Genomic DNA, 9,653 nt, shown 5'->3' on the forward strand with positions numbered 1-9,653 from the left:
ATACAACACAATACAACTACAGTCAAGTCAGCATCGAACACACGTTATAATAATAGTACTTGGTATTCAGTGTGATGCGTGCAGCAAATATCACTGAGTCAAATTGTTGAAAGTAAACATTAAATCTGGAACATTAATAACAATTAAGCTAATGGTTAAATGATGACTGACCAACATTTTCCCAGAAAGCCTTACATTTGTTGTCTCCTTCTCTACAGGGCAATGTAGGAAGAGGATAGAAATATGTTTTATTCCAACTAAAACCGTGCGTATTGTTCAAAAGTTCGAGCCTATTTTAAATAATTGAGTTTGATAGTTTGACCTGAAATAACCGTTAGAACTAATGATATTGTATTATTTCCTTGTTGTAGAAAGGGAAATGCTCAAGAAATATATTAACTTTAAGTGTTTCATAAGATGTCGATGGTAACAACAAAGAGCAAAACGAATCCTATTGACCTTTTTCTGACTCTTCGCTTCTGAGCTGTGTGGGGATTATCATCATCTTAAACCACTATGGTAAGACTGGCTCCGAATGCAATGACTTTTTCTATGAGCTCATTCTAGAGCTTTCGTAATTTGGAAAGAGCCGGGTTAAGATTAAATTCTCTTTGGAACATTTCTAACTGCTCAGAAGTGAATCGATTTGTCGTTTTGCCTCCGCGTTGTTTTCTCTTTGTGTTACAAAAATAGGAACTTGTCAATATGAGATGATTTAATAATATAAATATGTTAAAATATTTTTTTGGAAAACAATAATACTTGGCATTTTTTAATGACTGTTACTTGACCAAAATGTTTTCGGTTTCTGGCTGTTGTCAGAGTTGATGTTTGATGACAGCATTGTCAAATGTGACAGTGACTTCAAAACAAGTACATTTTCCTAGGCAAATCGAAACCGACTAACCACCTGAAGTATATTATACATGTGGAGCATTCCCTGATGACGAAATTAGAACCGACTGAAGAATGTTGTAGGCCTACTTGTGTTAAAGTCGCTAATGCTGAAATGGAAACCGACCAAGAACCTGACGAATGTTGTACTTGTAGTGCAGTCGCCGAGGACGAAATGGAAACCGGGAAAGCACCAAACAAGTGTTGTACTTGCGGTGAAGCTGTTGTTGCCAAAATGGAAACCGACAAAGCACCTGAAAAATATTGTACTTGCTGTGAAGTCGCTAATGACAAAATGGGAACTGACCAAGCACCTGATGAGTGTCGTACTTGTGGTGAAGACCCTGATGTTGGAATCAGAACCGGCCAACCACGTGACGAATGTCGTATTTGCGGTGAAGACCCTGATTTCGAAGTCGGAACCGGACAACCATTTGACCAAAGTCGTATTTGCGGTGAAGACCCTGATTTTGAAGTCGGAACCGGCCAACCACTTGACCATTGTCGTACTTGCGGTGAAGATTCTGATGTCGGAATCAGAACCGGCCAACCACTTGACGAATGTTGTACTTGCGGTGAAGTCCATGATACAGAAATCGGAACCGACCAATCACATGATGAATGTTGTGCTTGTGATGAAGTTACTGGTACCGATAATCCGGCCAAAGCTCGTTGCCTTTGTTTGATCTCGTCAAAACTATCCCTATTTTGTTCTTGGCTTGGTGACGTTTCTTCCTCTCCTGGCTTTGTTTCTGATTTTCTTGTAGGTTTAAACCAATTATTCACTTGCATGTTGGTAAGATTATCATTCATCGCTATTTCCTTTTTGCTTCCCAGCCAAAGGTACTGGTCGTAGTTAAACTCGTCTTGTAAAACCTTTGACTGGTGTTCGGAGTGTTCATTTTTTTCTTTCGGCACCTGTTGCCGTTTTTCTGTTAAAAATCGAAAATGTGATTGAGTTCATAAATAATAAAACTCTTAACATGCTTTCTGTCGAACAGTGGTACCAGTTGTGGTGTTGGTGAATGTAACTCCACCCGAACTTAAGCTGTTTGTGGCTGACATCAGATTTGATGCTTCACCTTCACCAAGAGGCGGAATGACGTTCTGATAAAGCAAGTTAGAATTATACTTTAGATTTAAACAGCGCTAATAAGCTGGTTGCATGTGCAAGTATATTTTCATTATTTGTAGATAATGTCGCTGTTGATCTATGGCATTGGCTCGAATAAGAAATATAACTGAAACGTCTGTACAAGCTGTTGTAACGCTACACGCCTACTCACGACATTTCTGCCAGTGGAGAGAGACGATATCGAGCATGAAGAGTTTTGAGATTGTGGTTGGAGGTTTGGTATAACTACCGGTGCAGCTGGTGATACCAATAACGAACTTGACGAAACATGGTTGTTGCTGTGATCGATTGAGGGAGTTTCGCTGTCTTCAGATAATGCCTTTTTTCCGTTTGGATTGGTTTTCTCTGATAAAAATAGTAAAATATCGTCGAAGCCGCTTATGTTTTCACTATGAATGTATTTAGATGAGACTTGGCTAGGCTGATAAATTTTACAAAACGAATATGGCAACAATATAAAGAAGCCTTTTACCATTCCATGCTTACCCATTTTAACAGTTGTTCAACAGACAAGTCAGCTTTAAAAACATGTTATAATATTGAAATCATTAAGAGTTATATTAATCAAAATAAACATTAAATCTGGAAATACAACAAGAATTAAGCTACTGTAATAGGATGGTGACGGACCCACATTTTCCCAAAAAAGCCCTATTTTAAATAGTTGAGTTTGATAGTTTGACCTGAAAACACCGTTAGAACTAATGGTATTGCAAAATTTCGCCTACATGGTACAATGTAACGGTGGAAGTGAAGAGGCAAAAATCGTTCAAAAATGTTCGAAAGTACCAAAACATACGTCATGAAAATGCCAAATCTCTGGAGTACCAAAACGTCTTTATGAATTATTACCTTGTTGTGAAAAGGAAAATGCTTGAGTAATGTATCAACCACAATTAAGCGAACAATTCTCCGATGCTGAGAAGCTGAAGCCACCGAACAACCAGTAGCGTTGAAGCGTTGGATCTTACGACTACACTAGAAACATTGGAAGGTTAGATGGATACACTTGGAATATTTTTCACTTTTCAAGATCTCAAAAAAGCAATAGGTTTCATGCCAACAGTTACACGAGTTAAAATACATAAGTTAGAGTTTTAAGATTGCACGGAAGACTTGTTGGGGGCTACAGACAAACTATCCCAGGCTGCAAAGATAAACTTTCAAAAGCTGCTCGTAACCAACTTGAGAGTTTTTTTGATAGCTGCCGTAGAATCGTTGACAGATAGAATAAATACTGTATATGGTTTACTTTTGTTGAGGTAGGCTACTTTGATTGGCTGGGTGCTGCTACGAGCAATATGTGTGAATGTTTGAAGCAGAACTTCGACCGAGGAATTTTGGCAAATTGTAGTTTGCTCATTCTTCATACACGAAAAGTTCTTGGCTTCAAGCAGAATTTCCAGCAACATACATATCTCCAACTGGCTTTTCAAAAACTAATATAGCGCAAAAAACCTCCAATATTCAGGCAGAACAAAGTTAATATCTGTTGCTCCTGTAAAGGGTCAAAGCACATCTTAAACCATCTTGCCAGCAATATTTAGCAATGAATTAGACAATTACGTCACTTTGTGGTGTATTGATCACTCAAAATACTAAAAGCACTTCAACAACCGCAAAAACAAATTTCAAGTTTCGTTGGGGAATAAACCACACAACTTATAACAATGATGAAACTCTTTGCACTACAGCATCACTATGCAGTGGTTACACAACCAAGCATTGCAACAAAATGAACGACAATTTTTCACGAAAGGTGTCTCATGTAACTTTGCAACCAATCACATGATAAAGAAACATAGTTAGAAATAAATCACAAATTCTTCAATAGGTTTTTTTCTAGCCAATCACATTGCGCCGGTACGTAGATAAAAACGCGTCAGAAAAAATGACGTCATCAGTTTGATTGTGATAACTACTGAGTTAAGATGTACAGCAGCAGATCTTTCCTAATGCTTTTTTAACACAAAGTGAGCGATAATTGTTGGAAAATCTCAAATAAAACACCGGAAAGTGCATGCGTTTGTATTCCAAATCAGCATGCGTGAGGTTCGGATCAATTCCAAGTGTGGTAGTTGTTTGTATAAATCATATCTTACATGATATATATCAAGTACAGGTAAAGGTTAGGCCCACGAGTACACGCTATTGGAATACAAAGCTACAACCTTAAACCCATAAACGAGATTCAGATTCATAAAGCTAAGCGTTTAACTGATGGAAATAACTTATCTATTATGAAAATGATTCCCAACGAGCATCAAAAGGTTCTCAATTGTTTATAAATCATAATATTAGCTGATGGTTAGATTTGGAAAGTTTATTTGCGTTGTTGTATTTTGATAAGAAACTTTTCCTCAATTATAACTTGTATGTTTAAAATGTGATTTATTTGTAACTTGATAGTTTCATCGTTAAATGAAATGTGTAAAGTTTAAAAGAATATTTCAAATATTCATTCATTTTTCAAATCATCAAATTGTAAAGTTTTATTCAACTGACCAGAACATGATTGATGATTAATTCATAATTGCTATACAAGACTTATAAATAAAGACTTGGCATATTAGCATGAAATGTTATTCAATCTAAGACGATTGTTGGCCAAGACAGTTGCTAACTTCAAAATATTAATTTCCTGACAATTTCGTACACTTTATTTGGACATTGTAATTTGTAAAAAGGATCCCCAGAACTACTCTAATTAGCGCTTATGGGGAACCGTAGTATTTCTTGTTCAACAGCGATGAATAGATCTGAGGGAAAAATTTTGAAACACTACGTAGTACGTACAAGAATTTTGCAACGCCATATAATCCACGTATATATGATGAAAAGATCATTGAATTTTTCTAATAAACAAAGATCTTGTTGCGTAAATCAATTTGTACTTCCGTATTGTATTCCTGTTTACTTGTAGTTATCTTTGGTGTTTCCGAAATAATGTTATTATGCAAATTTAGTTTACGTTTACGATAGAAATTCGGTATATAGCGCTTAAAGAAATACACATAAAAACATTGTTTGTATTTTGCGGTAAAACACATTAAGACATTTCCCAAAAGCACAAAAGTTGAACAATAAAATCTGAAAAGTTTCCGCAATGTAAGTAACATATAGGCTATATTTATTAAAATATAAACGGTGATAGACACTCAGTTTAAGCAGAACTTGTTTCTGCATATTAGTTGCCTTTAGACAACTCGTCATGAAAGTTCGGGATGGTGTGTTAATTTGGCGCATCGCTGTTTTCTTTCGGATTGGTTGCAGTAGTGGTTACGTCACTGGAGTCGCTTCCACTCACAGCAGTTGACCACAATCTGCACCGGCTGAGGTATTTCCGTGTTGTAGATATGAGATGTCGGTGGTAACGCTGATGAGTTGGACGAAACTACTTGGCTTCCCATAGACTTAAAAATGGGTCAGTTCGCTGCTTCCCTTTTATGGCATTTTTTTGACCTTTTTTAATTTCCTTCTTTGATATTCAAACCAACTTTTCACCTGTTTTGGTGTAAGATTGACCTTGATCGCAATTTTGCCTTTTCTCCCGAACCAAAGGCACTGGTCCATATCAAACTCCTTTCTCAAAATATCTAACTGGTCTTTAGAGAATTTATGTGTCAATTTGGCCAAGGATTGTAGTTTCTGAGCTAAAAAACGAAATTTTGATTGTTAGTTCACAAATAATAAAACTCTTAAAAAGCTTTGTCGAACAATGATACCAGGCGTGGAGTTGCTGAACGTGGCTTGACCCAAACTGTTTGTGGCTGACGTCAGAGTTTTCGTTTGACCTTCACCAATGCGTGTAATGACTTCCTAAAAATGCAAGTTAAAATTGTAGTTTGGATTTCAAGCAGCGCTCACAAGCTGGCAGCAGGTGCAGAGATATTCTCATTATTTGTGGAAAATGTCTCCGTTGTTCTCTGATATTGGCTTTATTAAGAAATAGAAATGAAACGTCTGCACAAGCTGCTATGAGGCTACACGTCTACTCACGACATTGCTTTCAGTGGAAGTGATGCTGATAGTCGACGTCCGATTTGAAGAATAGCTTTGGGCTTGTGGTGGGATCATTGATGGGAACAATGATGCCAAAGATAAACTTGACGTAGCTTGTTGGCTGGCTTCGAGTGAGTGTTCGACTTCCTGGTTGCCGAGTAAGCAAGCCTTTTTTGGCACTACTTCCTGCGATTTCAATAATGAAAAGACTTAGCCTACTATATAATATTTGCGTTGAAACATTGATACCGAGAAAAAACTCGCCAACCACAGCTTGATTAAAACTTACGCTCTCTGCTGATGGCAATACATTGGGCGTATGATCTGGAGGCAAGTAAGGATTGTGCCGCAAAACTTTGCTTACACCGTCAATTACTTCAATGTATGTCACGTTACTAGTCAAGTTTGGAAGTGGTGGCATCACTGATGCGTAATTTGGAGCCAATATAGAGCTTGGTGGCAGTGGTATTCGCGGTAGAAACATTGGCACCGAAAAAGGAAACGGTAAAAAACTTAAAGGTCGGTCGCCGGGTTCGATTACAGTTTTGTTTTTCAATCTTGCTGCGAAAATCCAAATATAAAATAGGATTGGATTTCAATAATAAAACTGTTAAATTACTTGTTACGTTACATTTACCCAACGAGAAACTTCTGGCCGTAGCTTCACTGTAATGTCCAATTCTATCTGTAGAGATCGTGGCTTTTGGTTTTCCATCCCGTCGCTGGTAAGAAATATTGTTGAAGCTTCCACTTAACCTGCTAGAACTCCACTCACTTACAGCTGTTGTTTCACTGAAGGACACGTTGATTTTCGGCGTCGAACTTACAGAGAGAGGTTGTTGTAAAACTACCGATGCAGCTGATGACACCAATATTGGACTTGACGAAGCAAGGTCGCTGGGATCAATGAAGGAGATTTTTCTGCCTTCAGATAATGAGCTTTTTTCGCATAGTTTGTTTTTCTGTTTCTCTGATGAAATGGGAAAATATATATAATCGTTGCCGCTTATGTTTTCGTTGTCAATACATTTACATGAGACTTTCCTAGGATGGTAAACTTTACAAAAACAATATGGCATGCAATAAAGTAGGCTTATACCATCCCATAATTACCCATTTTAAAAGCTGTAAAACCGACAAGTCAGCATCGAACACATTTGGTACTCTGTAATAAAAATGTAATCATTTCGTCAAATTAATCAAAAAACAAATAAAATCTGAATCTGTAACAACAATAACAATTAAGCTCATAAGATGTTAACGCCTCATAGTGCCTCATTAAGCTAATCAAATATTGTCTAAACAAAATTTAACGGCTCATAGTGCGCCGCTAACTGCTTCTCCTACTTTACAGGCAATGTAGGAAAAGAATAAACATAAATTTCATCCCAACTTAATAGTTAGAGTTGTGCAAAAGTACAATTCTAAATTAAAAATTGAATTCGACAATTTGAACTGAAACCAACGTTAGAACTAATGGTATTGCCAAACTTATCCTGCAAGTTAAGGTGAAAGGAAAGTGAGAAGCAAAAAGCGTTCACAAAAGTGAACGAAATGTTCGAAAGTACCAAAACACATATCACGAAAATGCCGAACCTCAGTAGTACCAAAATGTCTGTATGGATTATTGCCTTGTCGTTGAAAAGGAAAATGCTTGCTTAAATGTACTGTATCTCCTTTAATGAAGTTCACATTTTCCCTATTTTTGCAAGCTCAAGCCACCGAATACACAGTAGCATTAAAACGTTGGATCTGATGACTACACGTAGAAACATTCGAACAAATAGTAGTTGAATATCCTTGGATTTTTCGGCATCATTCAAAGTCTCAAGAAACCAACAGGTTTTATACAAACAGTGATTTGAATTAAAAGTAAGTTGAATGAATTTTCACACTCCACAACAGACATGTTGGAGTGACACGCAAACTACCACCTGCTGCGAATATTTACACTTAAAGTCCGCTCGGAGACAACAAGAAAGTATTCTTGAACACTGTCGTAGAATCGTTGACAGGCAGTATAAATACTGTGTACAGTTTGCTTTAGTTCAGGTAGGCTACTAGGATCGCCTGGCTGGCTACGTGCAATTTATGAATGTTGGAATCAGAACTTTGATCTGGGAAATTTTTGCAAGCTGTTGTTTGATAATTTATCACACGCAAAACCCTCGTAGCCTAAAGCAGAATTCTCCAGCTACTTGTATAACTCAAATAAGCCATTTCAATTAAACAAAGAGCAAAAAACATCGTTCAGTTGTTAGGCTGAACAAAGTTATTATATGTAACTACTATAGGCAACGAATGTTATGCCACATTTATAACAACTTCAACAGCAAGATATCTGAAGTTCCGTGTAGAAACAAGCCGCAAAACTTATATCAATGATGAAATAGTTTGTACTAAAGCATTAGGTGCAGTGCTTAAACAACGAAGCATTGTAGCAAAATGAACGACTTTTTTTCACAAAAGACCTTTTGAATAACTTTGAAACCAATCACATTGTAAAGAAACACAGTTAGAAATAAAATCAAAAAATCTCCAATAGGTGCTCAAATAGCCAATCACATTGCGCCGGTACGTACATTAAAGTGTCTCAGAAAAAGTGACGTCATCAGTTTGATTGTGATCATTACAGAGATTAGATGTACAAGAGTAAATCCTTCATAATGCTTTTCAACACTAAATGAGCGATAACTGTTGAATCATCTCAAATAAAAGCAACTAAAAGTACAAGAGGTAAGGAACTGTTTTGTGTGTTCTTTTTTGTATGACGTGTATGTATATGTATAAATTATATCTTAATTGATAGATATCAAGGTCTGGTATAGGTTAGGCCTATGTGGACACGTTATTGGCCTACAGGCTAGACAGCTACAACCTTAAAACCGTAAACGGGAATCAGAATTAGGCTTATAACTACTGCAACGAAATTGTCTTTATGGTATTAATATCCAGTGAATATCCAAAGGTTGTAAATATTTATGAGGTCGTAATATTGGCAGATGGTTAGATTTGAAAAGTTTGTTTGCATTTTAAAACAAATTGTACATTTTACAATAAATCGCTTTTAAGGAAAATGTATCTGTATATGTTGATACAAAATTTCCAGTAAAATAATATCTATTTGATATCCTGCAGTATATCACAACATGAACAAAGAAGTGTTCTAAACATGAGAATACTACTTAAGCCGAACCTACAGTGAACTTTGTTTATAAAACCTGAAAAAGATTTAGTAATTCGAAGACAATTTAAATTTGTTCTTTTCATCATCATCAAAATTGGTGTAATATATACAGTATATTAGCATAACTTATATAAACATGAAAATTGATTGTGCACATATGCTTTAGCTATCATCATTCTCCACTTGCACTTAACATAGTAAAGATTTTATGTAAAGGTGTTATATTTGAAAAACATATGATAACAAATTAATAGAAATGTAGTAAAAAAAATTTATACAAAAGTTCAGACAAGGTCACAATAATAGCAAAAAAGAAAAAATATATTTAACAATGCACGCAGACAACAAGCTTGGTAACATGGGCTAGAGTAGTGAGGAATCATTTTCAAGTTTAAATCGTGAAAACTTTTCTCAGTCTGACGACAAATATTCCAA

At 36.2% G+C, this 9,653-nt stretch overlaps 2 protein-coding genes across 3 annotated transcripts; both read right to left on the reverse strand.

Annotated features, from left to right (window-relative positions):
- Positions 1-976: 976 nt before the first annotated feature.
- Positions 977-3,738, reverse strand: LOC143461229 (uncharacterized). Its single transcript, XM_076959064.1, has 5 exons — positions 2,516-3,738; positions 2,181-2,374; positions 1,902-2,001; positions 1,225-1,826; positions 977-1,148 (listed from the first exon to the last, which is right to left on the reverse strand). The coding sequence occupies exons 1-5, from the start codon at positions 2,517-2,519 to the stop codon at positions 999-1,001; spliced, it is 1,050 nt and encodes a 349-aa protein (XP_076815179.1). The 5' UTR covers positions 2,520-3,738; the 3' UTR covers positions 977-998.
- A 965-nt stretch (positions 3,739-4,703) lies between these two features.
- LOC143459958 (uncharacterized) lies at positions 4,704-8,346 on the reverse strand. Of its 2 annotated transcripts, XM_076957284.1 has the most exons (7): positions 7,145-8,346; positions 6,811-7,001; positions 6,669-6,753; positions 6,321-6,592; positions 6,029-6,217; positions 5,755-5,848; positions 4,704-5,682 (listed from the first exon to the last, which is right to left on the reverse strand). In XM_076957284.1, the coding sequence occupies exons 1-7, from the start codon at positions 7,146-7,148 to the stop codon at positions 5,474-5,476; spliced, it is 1,044 nt and encodes a 347-aa protein (XP_076813399.1). In that variant the 5' UTR covers positions 7,149-8,346; the 3' UTR covers positions 4,704-5,473. The 2 variants fall into 2 exon arrangements, with proteins under 2 accessions (XP_076813399.1, XP_076813398.1); XM_076957283.1 differs by having other exon boundaries at positions 6,669-7,001; positions 7,145-8,345.
- Positions 8,347-9,653: the final 1,307 nt, after the last annotated feature.

The sequence above is a fragment of the Clavelina lepadiformis genome, chromosome 5 (assembly GCF_947623445.1).
Source record: "Clavelina lepadiformis chromosome 5, kaClaLepa1.1, whole genome shotgun sequence".
NCBI classification, from domain to species: Eukaryota; Metazoa; Chordata; class Ascidiacea; order Aplousobranchia; family Clavelinidae; genus Clavelina; species Clavelina lepadiformis.